This window comes from Trichoplusia ni, chromosome 27 (genome assembly GCF_003590095.1).
Source record: "Trichoplusia ni isolate ovarian cell line Hi5 chromosome 27, tn1, whole genome shotgun sequence".
Classification (NCBI taxonomy): Eukaryota; Metazoa; Arthropoda; class Insecta; order Lepidoptera; family Noctuidae; genus Trichoplusia; species Trichoplusia ni.
Window position 1 is genome coordinate 2,742,666 of NC_039504.1, and position 22,374 is coordinate 2,765,039.

General features: G+C 33.6%; 1 protein-coding gene across 3 annotated transcripts in view; it reads right to left on the minus strand.

Annotated features, from left to right (window-relative positions):
- Positions 1-22,374, minus strand: part of LOC113505864 (axoneme-associated protein mst101(2)-like) — a 149,910-nt gene that overhangs the window by 48,890 nt on the left and 78,646 nt on the right. For all 3 annotated transcript variants that reach the window (XM_026888707.1, XM_026888706.1, XM_026888708.1), the window contains one exon: positions 1,821-1,877. In XM_026888707.1, coding sequence (XP_026744508.1) covers positions 1,821-1,877 — 57 coding nt within the window. The remainder of the gene's footprint in view (positions 1-1,820; positions 1,878-22,374) is intronic.

The following is a 22,374-nucleotide window of genomic DNA, read 5'->3' on the forward strand; positions in this document are numbered from 1 at the left end:
CTGACATATACTAAGAATAATCTTGAAATTAAGGAATTTGTACCTTATGTTTTATCGTTATAAAAGAATAATTCTAAGTCACGATTATTCGCATTTGTTTACACTAGTTTCAAGAACTATTTTAATTAATTCAGTGTCAGTATAACTAGGTCAATGTATTGTATTAGTTAGTATTTATTAATATTAATATTTGTTGTATTTTAATATGATAATATTCATGTTTTAAAAACGCGATACCGCGGCCATACTATTATTTGATACAAGTCTTGGTTATTAATAATTAGATCTTACCATAATTAATGAAAAAAAAAATAACAAGTAAGCAGTAAAGAACAGTAGCATTGGGAGTATAAATACTTGTATTTTCATTTCTAACTTAGGAATAACCAGCAACACGGCAAAACCCGCCCGAAACGAAATCAAATCAAATCACAATAAATCCTATATATATTTAATCGTAAAATCTCTATATAATGCATAAACTCACTTCTAACGAACGGAGCACGTACGCTAAATTAAAAACATATATTTGCAGATCTCTTACGTAAGCTAATTGGATTTGACTCAGCTTATTATGTGAGCAATTGTTTTTTTATTTACTTGCATTGAAAAGAGGTCAGCTATACCTACCGCAGTCGAAATATATATATACCACTATGGCTTCACTCTCGTTATCTCGTACCGAAGTCGATCGATTTCATTTCTCTATTTTTTAGTTGTATAAATATACTTAACGGCTCTGATAGCTTTCTAGATATTTATCTTGTTTTTTTTTCGCAGTAGTTCTAGTAATAAAAAAAGTAAAACATATTATGTTTAAATGTATAGCACTGAATTTAAAAGAATTAAATTTCAAATGTACAAATGTATTATACCTTAAATGGTGTGATTGCGTGTAATAAACAATAACGCATCGCAAGTGCAAGTGAGAAGATTTGTTAGCGGAACACTTATTAAGATATCAAAACAGCAATTGGCATTTAAATAGCGAAAATAATAACAGGTTGTTATCAGTCTTGCGAGCAATAACAACGCGATCCCCTCACTTAGTTCAGCTTAATCGATACCAATTTGGAGTCGAGTAACTCGATTAATTTGGACGCTCTCTAGTATCGAGTAACCGGTGTCCGATATATCGGGTCATCTCGCAGGACGGGACCGTTACATAAACCGCTCACGACTCGATACTCAATGGAATCGATTCCAATACTCGTTTTTGTTCTATTAATTTTTGATTGCTTTGAAAGTGTTGTTTTAAACTGTGTGAACCGTTGCCAGTTACTAATACTGAATGAAGTTTTGTGCAAAACTTATACAATAAGACTGCTCTACATTAAATTATTAAGTCATGTTTCGATTATAATAGAATATCGCAATACACAACTGAATAAGACCTACCCACTAATTAAGATCAATAGAAAAATTACGCTCTACGTACGGAACGTCGGTTACACTTAAAATGCGAATTGCCTCTCTACAAGACCGCAACTAGTTTATAATTGCAAGTAATAAATACTAACCTACAAACAGCTGATTGAATTCTCCACTTTTTTCCTTCAGGTGCGTGCAAACCGGTTACGTCAACAGCGTCATAATTTGACAGCTGACACTCATGACACTTATGTCAATCGTGAGAACGATTATCTATGGCGATATTTTTACACGCCATTTATCAACTGCACGATTATCAGCTACTGTCATTCTTATCGATTAATTATAACTGTAGAATCGTTAACTTAATTGATATGTCAAAAGTAATTATATATTGGTGATGTATTATTGTGCGTGCTAACTGCGATGAGTTTTTGTGTGTTACCTACCTGATCAACTCGCAGTTTCCTGCCCAGCTCATTTGATCCGCAGTCCATTCTTTGCGTCTGAAACAAAATGAGACGTATTTTATAATACAACCATCGACAAAATATTGATTTTAAAATGTGAGGAAAATAATACAGGCCATCCCAAATGTGATGTAATTTTATATTCAAAAGCATTCAGCGTGTATTACAAAATATTTTGTATTGCACAATATTTGTAGTTTGCAGTATGTAGCGGCGTAAAATCGAACAAAAAATCTTGAACATGAGCACAAAGATAACAGGAAAGCAATCCTGCGCCTGTATCCATTCGCCGCTGAGCAGCTTATGCGACTTGGCATCCGTTGCCACCCTGCGTACAAATTCAAACTTAAACATATCGTAATAAGATTCATAATTAGCAATATCATTACTTCGCAGAAATTGCTGCATTTTCATGTAAACAAGCCATAATAACTCTTATTTAGTTAGGATTAAAGGTTATTTGAGATGTAATTGAAGGAGATAAGTATGGATGGAAAGCTCGGCTAATGATTAATGACAGCAGTGTCGGGATGTTGCTAATCATGGCCAAGCGAGAATCTGCAGTCTGTCGGCGATACTATCTCTTTAATGGTGTGTTTATAATTCCGGTGCTATTAAAAAAAACGCAATTGCTCTGACAGTAGGACATCCTGTGTCCAGGTGGAAGTCTGATGCAATGTTACACTGACCGAATTGTGTGTTACTTCATATGCCAAATTGTATGGCAGAAAGGAGAGAATGTAAAGCAGAGATCAAGAAATACCTATTATTCTCATATTTCAAAAACAAAATCTTTTTTGCTATGCAAATATCTAAGGTTAACTTCAGTCCCTTTTGAAGATGAAAATGACATCGTGACGACAATTCACACAGCGTCACGATTGTCCAAAATTCACGGCAAAATAACCGGCTCATCGATATATAACATTTGTTTATCAAAAGCCCATTATACAAACAACAAAGTATAGTGAATGGATTTAAAGGAATGCTTTAGACTCCAAGGTCCGATTAAGTTATGAGAACAGCAGTAGTATGGTTAGCGACGAAAGCTGATGAAAATATGAAACTGAAAAAGTTACATATTTGTTTAGTGTCTTTCAGAACTTTCAGAATTGGCGTACAGCGCTTTTAAAATCTGATCGGACTTTTTTTTTCTTTGGTCTTTCAGCAGCGGACATAGATATATTTTAACACGAGGATATTTTTTGTCTTTTGTTTTATTATAAATTTTGAATTCCTTAAGTGAAAATCTTGCGGATTTTGGCGCATATAGTTGAGCTTGTAAAATATTGAATCAGATATTTCGAAAAAAATCTGCAGAGTTTCTTGCCGGTTTTATGCAAGGCACATTTTTTAACCACGAATAGAGCCAGAAAATTTATAAATTAACAATTTATAATTTATTGCATTTGAAATCATTGACAAGTATTGCAGGATAATTCTAAATCTGATAGGGTCCATGAATTTGTTGCTGGCTGTACCATGAGGATACAAAGACAAGTATCGTGACCGGATAATAAAGATCTAAGTGTTCTGAACTATTTAATTAAAGGCAGGTACAAATTAGCGAGCGGTTGAGTGATGGGGTATAGAGGTAATCGCTACCATTCTCTTTTGAAGTCCTTTGCTTTGTGTTATGAATATTATGCATTGCAAGAACATAATAATACTCGTACTTATTACACGACACGAGTTTAACAGCTTTTATTAATTTCCAGCGTAAGTCTTAAAATGTTAAAATATTTGCGAGACATTATAATTTCATGACACGGTTTTGATTTTTTCTCGTGAAGGAACTATAAAGTAGATACAAGCAGTTCACACGCAATCACTTTTGAGGACCTTTCTGTTAAAGAAATAGTATGAATTTAATACAAAACTTCAACCATCACATTTCTAAGCAAGGATATCCTATCAACTAAGGAATAACTATAATGATATATCCGTATATAACATAGCTGTTGCCCGCGACTTCGTCCCCGTGGGTAGAAAATATAAGTTATGATTTATACCTGCCCTGTTTTTTTCACATTTTCCATCGTATCTTCGCTCCTATTAGTCGCAGTGTGATGGTTTATAGCCTAAAGCCTTCCTCTATTAATGGTCTATTCAACACAAAAATAATTTTTCAATTTGGACCAGTAGTTCCTGAGATTAGCGCGTTCAAACAAACAAACAATCAAACAAACAAAGTCTTCAGCTTTATATATTAGTATAGAGTATAGATTAGTATAGATAGAGTATAGATTTAAATGTAAAATTATGTTTCACTGATCTGTAACATTTCTCTAAAAAACAAATGAATCTTTGTTGTGGCTCTTGTGATATACATCTACAATTGTTTTCATCTCACTAACAATTGAATACTTAATTAATTTACACCATAAGGAACAAATTGAATCAAACTAGTCAATCGGAAAATCAATTACATTTAGCACAGTAAAAAAGTCTTAACAGTACTTACAACAGTACCCCGTTTTCTTAGATTAATTAAATTAAATTGTCGTCTTTAGCGGTACATGTAAGACAAAATAATAGAATGTACCTAACATGGATGAAGTTCAGTACGTTTTTAATCTAATATGAAGACTTTTGACTGGAATAAATGTTTTTTTCCAGTCTCTTTTAAGAATTTTATTTAATCTAATGTTATTCCGTGAAAAATAAAATGACCTTTTTTAATACAGCAATCGCCTATGTTGTTTTTATTTACTGCAGAAGTAAAATATTTATTGCATATAAATCCATTCTATAATGATCTATGTAAATGAAACAGAATACCTATAAATAAAACTCATGTAACTTTGACCCTTGTCAAGCTGTCAGTCTGTTAAAGGCGCCAATAGCTTATTGTGCAGGCTAATTGTAATTCGACTCGCATTTAGGACCTGCCATTCTACCTGGCAAAGAATTTAACTATCAAACAACAAATCTCGTGTTAGTCACCGCAGCTGTGGCAACAGAGAATGTACCTTAACGCAAGTTTCCTTGTATTTCATTGTTCTTTGTTAGGGCACCCAAAAGTTGAAACCCTTTTACTAAGGATGAGGTATCTATCCGTTCGTTCGTTCGTCACCTGGCTGTATCTCAAGGACTTTGAGTGTAAGACAGATTTATTTATATTGCCACTATGGGTAACAATAAATAATGAATTTTTTTTTTAATCTAAATTTTTGAAGTAAAAGTTTAGCGATGTTAAGCAACGTTCTTTAGGGTCTGTGCCGCAAGCCCGACTCGCACTTGACCTGTTTATTTTTCAAACAACTCTTTTGCGTTTAATGATCACGATGCGCGTTGCTGTCTGCACATGTTATAAATCAAATTTCAAAGAATAATTTATATTCTTTAGATCTATCAAAGATTATGATTAATGTTTTAAACATGAATGTATTTAATGTAAATAGCAGGCAATTTCTCTCGTTGCGTTTTGCAGCTAACTCATAATAACTCAAATACTAACCGTATTGATCCAAAAATCTAAAAATAAAAAGTCTGTATTTTATTCTGTTGTTCTAAACTAACGATTGTACTGCCAAAAAATGATTTATAACTAGTAAATCTCAATCGAAGCGTTGCCAAAAACAGCCACGTTTTAAGCGTCGAACGGCGTCAGAAAAGGACACAGGATTTTACTTTGACTTTTTATTCTATTCTTCTCCTCATCTTCCATATATGTTTGGAACTTCTACGACGCTAAAATTAGTTTTAGTTACGACAAACAAAACATCTTAAACGCTTTTTCGACCATCATAACCCTGTCTAAGTTTAATAGCTAAATGACTTATGTTTAACGCCCATTCTGGTAGTCTTTTGTAGGTCTACGGATAACAGACTAACAGGCTTATTTACTATTACATAAGGTTGTTAGTCGATTAACAAAATATTGCAAAAATACTCTTATATGCAATGCTTATATGTCTGTCTTTGTCTCCGCCAAATGGAATGTAGAGAACGACATGCATATAAGAACGTACCTTATCCAAGAGTCGTCTTGCAAATGTCTTTGAGAAATATTTTTTTTTTAAAGACTCATTTATATTTTTTTACTTTTTTTTTAACGATTAGACTTGCGCGGGATTTTACACACACCCAAGCTACACAAAAAGCGTTCTTGGATCTCATGAATGCTAGTCCTACACGTAGATCGAAGCCGGTACACGTCGCGCAAGTTTGGCTTTGTTACAACCATACCACTCGGCTATCCGTGCTGTAATATGATAAATATGATTCAATATTTTGTAATAGTTTTAATTCCTCAGCTGATCGTTCTAGATACATCAACACCGCCAATCACCATATATTTCGTCAAACACGGAACAAGCAATAAGGTACACTGGGTATCGCTTTCATTTGAAAATTGAATTATACAATAACATGAGCGGTATTAAGTTTCAGTCGCAATAACAACTAGTGCGTGACAAGTATAATGAAGTCAGCCATGGAAGTGGCTCTGTTATATTCAATGGATGGAGTTAGATTTTGTAGACTTTCTGATATTAAAGTTAATAATTTAAACATTGCTATACGTCTTCCTCTGTTTTCTAAAAGTACAAATTTTAAAGAGAAGTCTTGAATACGATGCCTTGTTTTGTATTTATTCCAGAATAGCTGTTGCCCGCGACTTCAGCCAGCGTTTGCAATGTAAGCGCAAAAAAATGATTTTTTACGACCTCACATTAGAAACCTTACAAACTTTCGCCTTTATAATAGTAGTAGGATACATTTTACCACAGTTTAAACTTAGAATTAGAAGCATTTGTCAAAGGATCTTTCGCCGTAAAAAAATATATAGTGAGTTGTCTTAAAAATTGCAACAGATAAAAATATGATAGAGTCAGCATTTTTTGCGCGTGATTATACACTTTTTGTTAGGATAAACGTAGCCTTATATATTACAATGCTTATTGAAAATAGTCATTACAATATTAAATGGTCGATGCTTCAGTCAAACTACGTCATTTATACATGCAGTTAACAACATTTCAAATGTATATAGTCCGCCATTCATTTTCATAGTCAACTCGATACATATTAATGTTCTTGCATTTTATATGCAACCTGCAAGGAATTTACAACATCCAAAGAATGATTGATAGGAAAACAATCATTAACGTGAAGTAAATAACAGTTAATAAAATCAAATTTATTAAGATTTATTGTGTTGTAACGTTACTATTAGGGTTTAATAACGGGAACCTTGACACACTGGGTGTATGTCATATTCATTGTTTAGAATGTAAAATAAATGTTTTATTGAGTTACGTAGTGGTAAATCGATAAAATGATCGATGAAGTTTTTATATCGATAAATCATGTTTTAGGATGGTGTTGAAACTATTGCCAATGAGAATATTCGCTACCTACCTAAATAGCATCATATCACATAGTTTTTTATTTGGTAGGTTCTACTAACTTTTGCATAAATGTAACATTAAGGTAACACGTATTGGAAAGTAACTGTACTAACCGTTAACAATCACGCAACATATAAATCGCTTTCAAACTAAATCCGAACATCCATTTAGATTAATTTGCAAATATAGATACCAATTCCAGAGCCGGCAAATTGCCATCGTTACGTAATACCTACGCATTTCCATTCAATATTGGATTCTTTTATAATTGACTTGATTTTTCGCATGTGAATTTCTTTTTGGTGAGTTTTGATGGGGCAATCTGAATTCCTCAACTTTTGTTTGCAACTTTGTGATTGGTGTAAACTCCTAGACCTAATCCTCTAGACCGGTCTATGCTTAATAAAAGACAAATACAAGTAAATACAAACAAAAAAAAGTGGTAGAAGTGTAGAGTACTTAACTTTGTTTTATATAAAACAATGTAGGTATCAGTTGATACATATTTATAGTAGTAGTGGTAGCCCTTAGTGAAAGCATTGACCGTTTCACTAGACTTATTTTTGACCTGCAGTGTGAAAAATGAGGTAGCAAAAGGTGAATAGTAAAATATGCCCTTACAAAATATCCTAATAAGTAGCACTTTTGCACTTCAAAACATAAAAAACAGCACCACTTTATGGCTTGCTAAGTGCTCTTGTTAAGAACGTTTTTCGAACGTGAAGAAAATATGTGCAACAAACTCTTCACACATTCGAATCTACAACACTTTAACTAATATAATACAAATTAAGCAACATAAACAAACAAACATATAAAGTTCGTATGACTTCCTGCAGTCGTTATTAACATAATGATATTCCATATATACGCTTCGTAACAAGGCGTCCACCTCAAGCCCTTTGATACCCAAACTGGGAGTAATTCATTCGACACACATTCCTATTATTAATCATAGTTCATGTATGCGACTTCGGTCTCTTTGTAGAGTTGTGTAGAAAGATGATTTGGTATTCTAATTATTAATGTAGTAACTAAAATACTGGTTAGTGATAAGCAGTTTATACTTTATTTTGTAAAAAATATATTTATGCTGAAGTTCCCCAAGGCACAAAGGTCTTACCGACTCGCGACTGTACTACGTCGCGCGGGATCAACCTCTACTTAGGACAAGCATTTGAGGTTTCCCGAGATTTGTATGTTTGTGAAACCCACTGCAATACGAGGAGAAAAATACTTAGTGCAGGTGCTATTCGAACAAAAGTGCTAATATAAATCTTAAGCTATCATGAAGGCTATAACACCTACGTCATTATTTTACTTCATCGTAAAACAAACATAAAAAGCACGTGGTAACCAAATAAGGAAAACAGCGCACGCATTAGCATGAACACGTTATAAATATCAATAAGAGATAACGTCACTTACGTAACAAGTCAATGACCTCTTATCACACGTTACCAAATAGCCCTTTAAGTTTTAAACAAATTGATATAGCTACTTCCGGATGTGACGTAAGCATGAAAATGTTGCGTAAGGATGAAAGTGAGCTCCGCCCACAAGTCTCAGGAAATTATAATAAACCCTAATATGATGAGGTGGAGGACAGGAAATTACTAGCTTGTTTATTATGGGGCGTGTTCTTATTCGCAATTTTAATATTTATTTAAGCAAAAAAAGCCCTGCGATAAAATGAAATGCTTTCTGGAAAAGAAGTTTTTCTTGCTAAGATATTGTCAGCAATGATAGCCAGAAATTAACAAAAAGTTTTTAAGATTATGCTTCTCCTTTTTCTTAAGTGGGCCTACGCAATCCGTAAAACCGAAATCGCTGCTTATGTCGTTTAGGTGTAACAAAGGAGAAAAACCCTTTTTTCCATTGCGTATTTTTTAATGTTAAAATTGTTTAAGAAACGAAACAAATCCCAAGGCAGGCGGTGTCTGCTATATATTTATAGGAAGCCTTGCTTTGCCTAGCAACAGGAAAGATAAACAAAAACGAGCTTAAAGATAAAACCCTAAATAGGTATTTTAGAGTTCACATAGTCTGAATACTAACTATCGATGCTAATATGATAGACTCATAAAGTTTTATTTTCAACAATTTCCAAGCGTTATTGATCACAAAACTATTTAAATTTATTTAAACTACATGTCATTGCTCCCATAAATCGCAGGCTTTAAGTTGTAAATACTTTAATGTTGTATAACGAAGTCGTTGACTGTTATATTTATGTAATGAGTCAACATTTTTACCCGATAACCTGAGTTATGGTACAGTATGAAGTGTTTTCTTTAATTACGATAAATGGATGATTATTGTCATAAATTATTTTAAATTTATTGATTGATTTTACAAAAAATGCATTACTCTGAATAAAAGATAAGAATGATATTTAATAAAACCCGTTAGTGCTAGTCAGATTCGCGATACGGATAGCTCTGCCCAAAAAAGTTGAAGAAAAACACATTTGCAAAAGAAACCTTACCATAAAACTCATGTCCGTACCATTCGTTGCTTAACCTAATTTCCTTTAATTTGAAACACCTACAGTAGTGACAAACGGAAGGACAAGCAGAACAGGATTTCGCTTTGAGTACGGAACCCGAAAAAGCTGCTATCTAAATCATTTAAAGTAAAATAAATGTCACAATCACAACTAGATTCTTTTAAAGTATTTTAATATATTCACTATTTATTTTATGACTTTTTTAAATTGCGGAAATCGACTATTACTAAAAGTGCGAATAGTTCAAAGTAGTTTTAAGTATGTCAAAATTCTCTCATCATTTGATGAGTACATTCCAAAATATCTTATGTAATGTTTAATTTATTGGCTTATTTAACATTGAGAATAGATCTAGAACGTTTTAGTCATTAAGGAAACCATTATGTCATATTAAAATACATAAAACAAAATCTAAAGGCCGAAAGCATCTGCAAGCCACCGTTTGCGGACTGCATGTTAATACTCGACTGTCAAATCTGTTCGAACACCTTTATTTTGTGTCTCTTTTGGTTTCATAGACATTCAAGTCACATTTTTAAGAACACCCTGTTTATTCGGATATACCTTTTAGAGTAAGTTATCATAGATTCCTTCGCATTTACCTAATGATATTCAATTATGTGAATGATACTTATTTCTAATTGATAACGTCTAAGTCTAATCATTATTTATCATTATCTTGATATTACCATTTACATTAATTTTCAATCGTAATAAAATGAACGATTTCCAACAAGCTTTCCCTAACCTCGTAATGAGCATCTGTTCATCATGTTCATGGTCACTCTCAATCAAAAAAATATCGTACACGACACTCAATTCGCGACTACAAAAAAACAGGTGCGTTTTCAACTATAATTGATGTTCTTACGTCAGATTTACGTAACTGTATCATCAACGTAAACCAAACTACATTTAATTAACATAAAGTATTACACAGAGACGTATTACGGGTCGTTTAAATTTGATTAATGACGCATCATATTTCTGTTTGCGGTACTTTTCTATTTGAAACAAACTTCATTAAAACATGTTTTCTCTATCTTTACTTGTCTTTAAGTATGTCACTAAATGCTTAAAATGCCTTGAGAAAGTCTTGATGCCTATAATAACGTACTTATTATGTAGACACACGTTATTTCTTAACAATCAAATGTTAAAACAAATGGTTTTACAATCTCAATTGTGTAAGTATCGAACTAATCCTTATTATAAATTCACTGACACAAAATCACAAAGGCATTTAATATTCTTTATTATGTAAACAAATGAAGGTCTTGTTGTAGAATCATAAATCATTAATATAGTTAGTTTATTAATAACTTGTAACGACCGAATGAACACAATATTATAGTTATTCGTGTCGCTAGAAACGTTTATGAATGAGTTAGTTAAAAATGAAAGTCGATAATATACAAACTTATAAGCTATAATAACAACAAACCAATATTACCTTGGACGTAAAAGCTCCATAAACTTGGCAAAATGAACCACATTTCCTTTCAAACGGTGAAGATACTTTTTTTGCTTGTGTCTTTGTGAATTCTCATGCACTTTTCCCAAGACTCTTACCGGCTTATCCACTCCTTATAGTCGTGTTGTCTGGGACGCTTTCATAACGAAATAATCCTTAATGTTTTACCCCAAGAAAACCCTGATCGACTTTCTCTGTCCTAGGGAAAGAAAATTATATTACCGGCCAAAAGCATCGGAGTACCCAAATCCAAGACCATCTCAATATTATGCAGGTAAGTTAAAAACAAAAGAGATCGGAGTTACTTGTAAAAGTTCCACCTTAATTTGATAGATGGTTCTCACTACCGACCTACTACTGACAGGTTAAATTGTAGCGTAGGCGTTGCGTACAAACCCACGTAACACTGCGGTAACATTACAGGGTATTTTAATTAACAAAACGAATAGACATAATACATTATATACCGTCATCTATAACATAGTCATTGATGAATATTTTCAGCAACTGACTGAAAACCAGACATTATTCTTTCGGCTTTGTGACAGAGGGTTCTCAACAAGTAGGCTAAAGAAAACGAAACTTGTAAAAATGAAATTCTGACCCATCAAACCAAACACCGCATCAAGCGTTGCAACACGATTATTATTTGTAGTTATACAGTAGCAGTAGCAGTTTCAATTTATCTATTACCTACTGTTCATAGATCCAGTTACTCCACTGATACGCTATAAAACGCGTATAAAACCCTATAAAAGAAAGTTTAATAATCATTTGCGGAAAGGTCACAAAAAACAAAACACCTTCGGGTAATAAATTAGAGCCATATGTAAGTCATCAGTTTAGTACTCATTTAATGAGAGTGATGACATTTGAAAAACTCCCATCAAATGACCGAGAGAGCTCAAAAAGGAAAACTTAACATAAGTTAATGATTCCAGAGATAATATGAGTAAGATCGACAGCTGTTGATGCGTAATTGTTAGCAGGTGAAAGCATCCTTTGACGGTTACGAACTGGTACGTCTAGTATTGTTTTGTTTCGAATTATCTGAAAAAAAGCAACGATAATTGTGCTTCGAACTCTTACGCAAGATGTTGACAAGAACTCGTACGTGCCTCTTGAGTAATTAAGATAATAGGTGCAAAATATTGGCGGTTTTCTTTTTACCATAAGTTGTTACGAGACGTAAATTCCTCTTTAATAAATTTGACTCCAGCGAAAGAGTACTAAAACGAAACAGTGAATTGAATTACAATGCAATAGATGAATAAGTTGACCAAGATAAGAATAATGGAACTATCATGATGACACATGTGACTAGGGACAACCTTCGTTTACTACAAATAGTCATATCTTACAAACAACAATTAGGAAGGCTGCCCCCAAAAGATAAAAGACATGATGGTGCAACAAAAGCTAGATACATTGACAAGTATCTTCATAACAGAATTTTCTTTACATGTGATGTTGGTAATAAAGGCAGCATATTTTGTAAAAGAAACGTGAGTGGAATCTGTCCGAAATTTTCAAGGTGGAGACACAAAGAGGTTATTTCCAAAAATGTGTGTTAAGCTTGCGATTTGTTTTTGAATAATGATGTACTATTATGTAGACGTCCCCAATAGGCTAACCTTCACTTGCTTATAAGGATTCGACAATGTTTTAACAATTTTTAAGTTTCTAAATACCAATAGGTCTTAGTTATTATCAAGCTTTACCAAAATTTTACCTTAATCTTAATAAACGACCTAAGTCCTAATATAGAAATACGCAAAAGAAAAATATTGCGTATTTTTCTTTTTCGTATTACTGGAACTCAAAACATAAGCATTGTATTGTGGCAACCAGTAAGAAGCATTACGTTTCCTTCATGTTTGGCATTAATATGTCATTGACCTAGTATCACTAATGCGAGATATCGAACGAGATTAATGCGAGCATCTACTCAGTTGGCACGAATAAGTCGTAACCACTTTAAAAACGATCATATTTGGTTACTAAGAAACATTAGTATAGAGAGTGCAAGCGCTTTCTAGACGATCACTGTTCGCTGTAAGCAGTTGTGGCGGTGCTTGTACCTGTGTCGTGATTAGATGCAGACTCCACAAGATCGTTAGGCTAAACTAGGTTCCATCACTTCACTTGTTTTCACTTACAATTTTCTAACTAACTTTGCATAAGTCTGTGTTTTCTTGTCCCGTTTTTACATTTTGCTCCGTCATCTTATTTAGAAGTAACGGTTGCTTTTATAAAAACGATTGTCGTCTATAGATATTGAATGACGTATTTATCAGTATTCAATCTTGTAGCATTCTTAAATAACAATGAAATAAAGAAATACCATTTATGTATTTCGTAACACAATTATTCAGATTATAAAATTCATAGTATCTTTCCTTTCTTTCTCTATCTAGACAAAATGGGCATTATTCATTTTTTTGCCAAACGCCTATGAAAATTTTCGCTACATTGATATCATGAGATACAGCCAGTGCGGTGGCGGAAGGACAGTGGAGCCTCAATTATTAACCTTTTTCGTGGTTTTCACCTTTTAGGTAGGCAATCCGAAAAATGCTCACAATCCTACAAAACACACGACTTTGATATCAGGAAACGGTACAACGGTAATCATCCAATATTAAGTTACGGGAAATGGTGCGTCGATCGCGGATCATCTATCTTTCCCTACTTGGATATCTGTACCTCTACGGTTATTAACGGTAGCCACATTTATCGTGAATACTATCTGGACCTGCTCCGTTTTAATCGGCGCTACATCTACGCTTTATTCCAGTCTGTGACTTGATTGAGAAATGTAATTATTGGAATTAGGAACGGAAGGTGATGCCCATCGTTGGAACAAATAATTCGCTGAATATCGTCAGTTAGTATAAAGATTTGTCTTATTTTTCCAGATTTCAAAATCTTATAATTTAGAGGGGTTGTAATCAAAGCTTTTTATTTACGATCAAATCAAATAATTGAAAAGTTAGTTTTAATTATTCATAAGTTTAGTATTTTTTCTTTCTTTGTTTGTAAAATAGTCCGCTTATATTCTTCCAAAGTACTTTAAAATAGTCGGTACAACACAAATGAATTCACGGCATTTTTGTCTCATCAAAAAACAATTCCCATAAATTGTCGGTAAGATCACGATGCGAATATTTTTATACGTAATAAACAACAATTAGTGATTCGAATCACATCATGTGAACTTTACTACGTGTTGACATCTGAATTCGGTTTCTGACCACGTCTGGCTGCAGACTACACTTTATAGACATAAATTAATGTTAAAATGGACTTTATTGCTATTGAAATAAGGCGTTAATGTCACAGTGCAATGTTCGGCACAGGTTGAACGATCGGCTCGTGCGAGAACTTGCAATTTACAAACTTTATTCCCATGACCGCAGTGGATTTACATTTTACGATGATCTAATCGATTTTTTGTTCCCTGTATTGGAATAACAATTTGATATGGTTTCACGTTCTATTGTTTACGCAGCTTTTCGTTTTCGGGACGTTGACTCTATTTCACGTTCCGAATTTTAAGTTTTTGATGCTCATTCATTTTTTAAGTACCAGTATGCTGCCTGTTAAACAATTGGTTGGAAAATAATTGTTCATTTCATTCCAAATTCTAAATCAAAATTTACATCATTATTATACTTGAAAAACAAAAGACTGCGAGCCGTAAAACAAACAACACGCGTCAAAAACAAAAATATGATAAAGAAGCAATTTGAAATAATTTTATTGAGCAAGATACCGTGAATAAAAATGCCATTCATAAGAACTAGACAGTTAAGATACGACTGTTGAATGTTTAATAACAATTGTTAAACTTTTCTTACTGAATGGACAATGAAGAATAGAATTATTTTTAATCATATCGTACGGTTAGCCGGTGTCTACAGAATGTGAATGTGTTTAGAATGATTTTAGGTGTTGTCAACACTTAGGCGTACGTTGTTAGAATATTTTCGATCGATGTTTGTTGATAATAAGTCTGTTATTTATAGAATAGGTTTGAACGAGTTTATACAAATTTTCGAACAACTGAATTTTAGCCCTCCAGCCAAGAGGGTTTCACAAAAATTTAAGTTACTGACATGCACAAAAACATACAAACTCAGGACATCAAACATTTGTGGATCATAAAATGCTTGTGGATTCAGTGGCACTCAGTGGCTCATGTTGTCCTCAACCACACGGCTATCCGTGCAGTCAATCAGATGATTCTTTGTTCACGTGTCTAGAGGAAATCGGTATTTTTGTAAGCAACTGTGGTTCATTCTCAAACTGAAGGTATCCTTAGTTATAAGACCGTGATCATTTGAACTTGCCAACGAATAACTTCGCAGAACTGGTAAAGAACAACAATGGGAGCAATTAAGAGGCAGGCGACCGTGCGACCGCCGCCGGCTCGCACGACCACCATTATGAACTGATACGGCAAAAACTAGCAAACCTAATGGCTTCTGAAAATATCCTCGAATTACTACCTAAGGCTTGCCTGCTATGCAAATTGGAAACCAATGACGTGGCACAAGCGATGCAAACAATAAAGGATTTTTATTCGATGCTTAATTAGTACCTTAAGGACTAGAACTTAATGCAGATAGATAGGAAGTAAGACACCATTTTCTGTAATTTTCGCCTAAAAAGTTTGCGCATAATAAAGGTAAGTCTGGTAATGATTTAATTAAGATTTTTTTTAATGCATAATACAGTCATTCTCTCTTTTGTTTTCTTTCTTTCGTCAGTTTATAATAGCTCTTTCTTATAATGCAATTCAACAATTTGATTGGCTAGATTAATGCGATCAGATTTATACGTAACTTTTAGATAAAGATAATTAAGTCGCACACTTTTTATCAGAAGATTTTCCTCAACATCGTAGGTATATAACTGAGTATAGTCAGCTAAACTTCAGGATACTTAGATGTCTATGTGAGATATTAAAATGTAAAAAAATGTTTTCTCAAAGCTACTATGTTTAAAAACAGACTATGCGACAAAGAAACTGTTTTTTTAGTGTTTGCAAATACAACTTTTACGTAGTTTACTCCGGTACTCTTCTAGACTGACATACAAATTGAACTGTACATCTTAAACCATTATTTTCTGCTCAGACATGCATGGAACCCAATTTCTCAGGTCCTAAAAAACACAATAGGCATTCCAGCTTTAATTAAAGCAGGCACAGTGTTGATTCTAGAGAAACAATTCTCGAGAGAAGTATGTAGGTGTGTTAGTAGTTGGAAAACCATAAATACATGAACACAATTGTGTGAATGATGAACGAGCATCGAACATGGTCATTCACTTTCTAGGACAGTCGTGACTTCGAAACTACACCAAACTAATTAGATTTGTGTGAGAAGTATTTTTTTGCTTGTTTATAACTTTTATTGTTCTCCTTTGCTTGTAACAAATTGCGGATAATGTGGGCGAGAGATGAAAATGAATTTTGTAGCTCAGCTAACCTGATACATTTTGGCAAAGGTACTTACTCAACATTAAATGAAGAGTCCAATGCAGGAGAAGCTTAAATATAATTTAGTATTATTAAATTTTATTGAGAATATAACTTTCATTATTGATACGTAAGTTAATTGCAAAGCAAAATACTCTATCAATTAATGTTTATGGGAGAAAGAGTATTTATACATTAAAATTGTTTTACGAAATTTCCAGACAGTGATGGTTATTTTGTTTTTGTGTGTAGACAAATAAAATTTTCCTCTTAGTAGGCTAATGTGTAATTCACTCAATAAATATTTATGGCTTTCCAAACTTTCTTCTCATTGCCTGCACGTCATTAACTCAGCCTAATAGCTAATGGCTTTACTGCACCGCAGGCTGCCTAGATTTTACTTTCCTTTTGGCTTGCTTTAGCATAAGATACGTCTTATCTCATGTCATTATTTATTCATCAATTTGAATACGTTATCTCTAATATGGTACATCTATTAATGTTGAATCAAAAACTTTTAATTGATCCAATTCCTTATCGACTGATAATAAAATTTGTTCTAAGCGATGTCGACCTTCATTTAAGTAAGTAATCATTATTATTATTGAACAAGCCTCTTCCAAACAGTACACAATGACATAATTTTAATGGATTCTAAATTTCTAATCTATGTTTACGAGAAAATTTATATTTACTTGCCGTGAAATGTTTTGCAAAACCCATCGTGGGTAGACTTTAAATTATTCATACCTATACTTGAACGAACTTTCCCTAAGAACTTCAACCATGAAAATGTACCTGATTCTGTTGAAGAGTAAAGCACAGTCAATATAAATTGACCTCTCTGAAGTTAGACTTCAATGGATTGAACGTTATATAAATGGAAGAATTTGGGAAATTTGGCTAGCTTCAGGCAGTTCAATTTAAATTGGTCGTTGTACACGATGAGAAAGGGAACACGTGGGAAGGGCAAACATTCCGTCGGACAGGTAAACATCAAGTCAACGCTAAGTAGTTAGCGTATAAGTGTCAACAGTTTACTAGTAAACGACTTGGAGCTCTCGGAACCTTCATTGAGGACAAGTGAGAGTTAGGGCCGGCACGATACCTCATCTTTAAACTGCCAGTTCGAAGTTTACATTTGTTTTAATTTTGTTCTTCTCTACATGAATTTCTACTCTAAAAGTGAAATATTTTATTCACTGGAACTAATAGGAATAAAAAAAATTCGGTCAGATATGCACTTATAAAAGTAAAATTGAAAAATTGTAAAATCAAAAAAATCTCAATAAACAAACCTTTTTCCAACACTTGCGGTCACAAGGTAGTACACATGATACAAAAATCACACGAACAATATGTAATTACTAGCAGACAGATCGGGTGTCGCGGCCACTTGCGCAAGCACAGTGGTGAGCGGCCGCGGGTGAATGACAGCTGACCACAGACTATGATATAATGGTACGTAATGTTATTGATAACCAAGAGATACTGCTAACTGGCGCTTTCAGTCTAATATATAAATTGACTGTATCCATTGAAAAAAGTTCGGATTAATCGTTTCTGTGTTACACGAGTTGAAAAACTTCTCGGTTACATTATGTACTTGTGAGCCAAGAGAGTTGATACGATTTAATTCTCAACATATGTTATTCATGATAGTGCAATAAAATAGATCATTATCAAAACCAAATCTAAGTCCAATTTAAGAACGCCGGAAGCATTAACAAGCGAGTACAAAACTAATAATTCAGTTCACAATCACAACGCTCTATAAATCAACAAGAAACTTTTATTACAAACTAATTGTCTGAATGCGAACTATATAGTGTCGCTTCAGGCCGTCTTATTGTATAATATCGATTAATAAATCGATAAAGTAGGCGGTTAAACATATGTGAGCTTGGGGCAGCATTATGCAAGTAACGAATGCACGTTACACAATGCGAGTTCCTGTTGAACATTTATATTAATAGGCTGCTTCCGATGATTTGTGTTCGTTTTTCAAACTACGATTATGTTTCTTTCTTTTTTTAAAGAAATATTGTGCTATGTTATGAAAGAGGTTAAATATGGCCTTGTTTGAACTATGTATGTCATTCATTCAGTAAATAATGTAACAAAGATGTTATTGCAAAAATTAATTTTGGAAAAAAATAAAAACCGACTTCAAGACTACACTAACAATATATACAATTGAACTAAAAAGTATAAAATAATATTTTAATTACAAGCCAAAGAACACTAAAGGAAAATCAACGAAATTATTGATACTTATGCATACTATTTACATTTTAAAATCAGTTATTTTTGAGGTCGGTGCCAAATGCGGGCAGACGCGTGAGGGCAGAAGACGCTGATGGTTGTTTTATGTTTGTATGTATTAGTTTATGTTTCTTTTTTGTGTTATTAATAGATAAATTATTTTATTGTCTTCTTTTCAATTATCGGTTGTTTTTCAATTATTTATGTAATTTCTTTTTGTGTCATTAATATATTGTTTTTGTTTTGGCTGGCACCGACTCCAAAAATAACTGATTTTAAAATGTAAATAGTATGCATAAGTATCAATAATTTCGTTGATTTTCCTTTAGTGTTCTTTGGCTTGTAATTAAAATATTATTTTATACTTTTTAGTTCAATTGTATATATTGTTAGTGTAGTCTTGAAGTCGGTTTTTATTTTTTTCCAAAATTAATTTTATTTTTCACTTTTTAGTATGGGTAGGCCTACTAAACGCGCTGCCCAAATGAGTTCTTTGCCCCCGTGAAACTGCCCAGAATTCCCAGTGATATTTGTTCGAAAGCCTCCACCCAGTCTGTTACCATTTGAGAGTGATGTTAATTATGGAGGCCATTTTGAATAACCGAATATCTCATCAGAACAAACATCTAATTATGTTTATTTTAGTTTCAGTATTGCATTTTTTGTAAAACTTTGTAAGTGACCTTGAACATTTTTTTTTTCGAAATAGTTTTTATAACCTTTGTAGTGAGTACAGGCGTGATAATATGTTGTGTGATGGCGTAAACAATGCTTAGATATGCTATAGCAACAATTGCGGTTAATCTGCTGTTATTTATTGAAGAGTTCCCCCGATTTCTACAAGATCCCATCATCAGATATTGAAATGGTGATAATGGGACCACACGGGAAGCACAAGCTTTCAAATAAAAAAAGAATCATGAAAATCGGTTCACCCAATCGCAAGTTACGAGGTAGCAAACATAAAAAAAAAAAAATACAGTCGAATTGAGAACCTCCTCCTTTTTTTGAAGTCGGTTAAAAACAACTTTAACGTTTGCTCTTTTTTTTACCAAAACCTAGCATTTTTCCTGCAAACCTCTACAGAACCAGTCACGTACTAGCCAAGTTAGTACAACAATTAAAACTTATTACCTTAAGTACAAACTCAAATAATTACTCAATAGCGTGTAAAGTACAGGCCTTGTAAGACAACAGATTTCACATGCTGCGGGTTTCCCAATAGCAATGAATAATGCCGCGTTATCAGTTCAAACGAAGGATAAAATGTGTGACAGTTTGTAACGCAAGGAATGTCTTAATTTACGACCATGTTGGGCAAAGCTGTCGCTTTTATATCTGGCAGTATACTCGGATTATTCCGCAAATAGTTTTAATATTTATCGGATTTTCGTGTACTCTACATAAGGCCTACCACCTTTTAAAGTGAGAATTGTAGTTGTTGAATTCAGACAGCAATACATTGTGTAGATCGTCGTCTCGCTTCCACGATTACAGCTTTAAGTTGTAGAAGCGGTAGGCTCACAGATTCAATTGCGCTCGTGGGGAATCAATTAAAAATGTAAGTAATTGCTAAACGATTAGTCGGCCTTTGCTTGTCAATTAAATCAAAATTAATTACAAGTCCTTAATAAAAAGCGTTTTACCAGATACGTACACATAATATATGTAATCACGTCATATGAAAAATATATAAACTCAAGTCAAGTTCCCGTACATACCATTATTAGCTGGGAAAATCCACATGGACTCTTTCAGATCTGGGAAAGGTGGAGAGTTATATAAGGACTCTTACCGACTTAAAACACTAGAGTGGTTTACTTTGAACGCGGTGTAAACTAACAGTAAACACAGTAATACCTACTCAGGCAAACGAGTGAAAGCGTTCGATCCTTAGAAGGTGATGATGGTGATGATCAGTCATGATGCGAAAAGCTGAGGACTGGGACGCGGGAGAGGCTGGGACCGCAGCAGGCCGCAAAGGTTCAACTGATTAATTGAAAGCTTAATGGCATGACAACATTAAATACACATAAAGTGAGAGTTAAATTCGCCATCAATTGATAAACTACAAAGGAATTAACCTCCACAAGACTAAGTTGACGACCTTTCGACCCCTAAGCTGACATCAACACAGAATCTTGTACAGAACAAGATGTTATCGGCAATTACAAAGAAATACGCGGAAATATTTAATTCCGAGACTTATTCTCATTAAGTTTATAAATTACGCAAGTTGTTCGTTAAACACTTACAATTGAAGTGAGACAAGTTCCGTTTTCACACAATGTTACGTGTTTCGGACGACGGAGTTACGTTTATAAGCGTTTTATTGGAGATTAAAATAATTATCAGTAATTTGATGTAATTATAATTGTTGCTGTTAAATTAAATAATTAGACGATTATGAAATTAACCTCGTAAGAGATAAGTGGAAGACGAGTGGGTAAGCTTTTGCCGAACATCGTTTTGGCCTAGTAATAATAATAGTTTGAAAAAAGGAAATGTCTCTCTCTCGATCACATTAATGTGTGAAAGGAAAACCATTACTAAAATCAGATCAAGTATATCGTTTTTAATTCTAATGTTAACCGTAATAGGTAGTTATCACACATTCTTCCTCGAACGTAATATAAATATATATCTCTCTTTCCCACTGTTCTCTCCTGTCACTCCATATTCATTACAGCCAATAAGATTGCGAACTCAACGTAAAGTAATATCGTTTCACACGCCTTTTTACCGGTATCATGTATTAGCGAATACAATGAAATTATACCAATTAGTTATTGACTATTGCTCCAATGACAGTGATTGAGATTTCAATTAATTGGGTGTATTTAATTATAGTGTGGAAAAGGTTGCGTTGTTGCGAAATGTAAATAATTGATTAATTATAAAGTTCATTGAGAAAAGATTGATTTAAACTGGGAGTGTAGTTTTATGAGAAGATTTTGTCTTTACGAGAATTACATTTTGAAAATTTTGGCATTCAAGGATTTGAAAACAGTCCTGTCCAGAACAGTGAATCGTAAAATGTTACTGGAAGTAGATGTCAACGGGATTTTCCGAAAAAGTTAGGCGATCAGGGTAAACAAAGAGCAAAGGAAGACACATGGATTCGTGTTATTCAGATAAAGTCTCACACTCTCTTCCCCTCAACCCAAAACAGGAAAAAACAGATATTTACCAATTTATTAAATAATTTTGAGACTTCCAACGTGAAATTAAATTATCGTAATCCACTGCTTACCTATTTTTAGACGCAGCCGCAGACTTACAAAACCCTATATATGAAATTCAAACCACATATTGCACAAATTATCTCCAAGCCTGCCATTCTTGTTGCTATGAAAGTCGATCAACCATTTACTGGTTTGATCTCGCAACCGCCACATAGATATTGATAATAATACTAGCCTGTTACTGTCATACTGCAGGGCAAA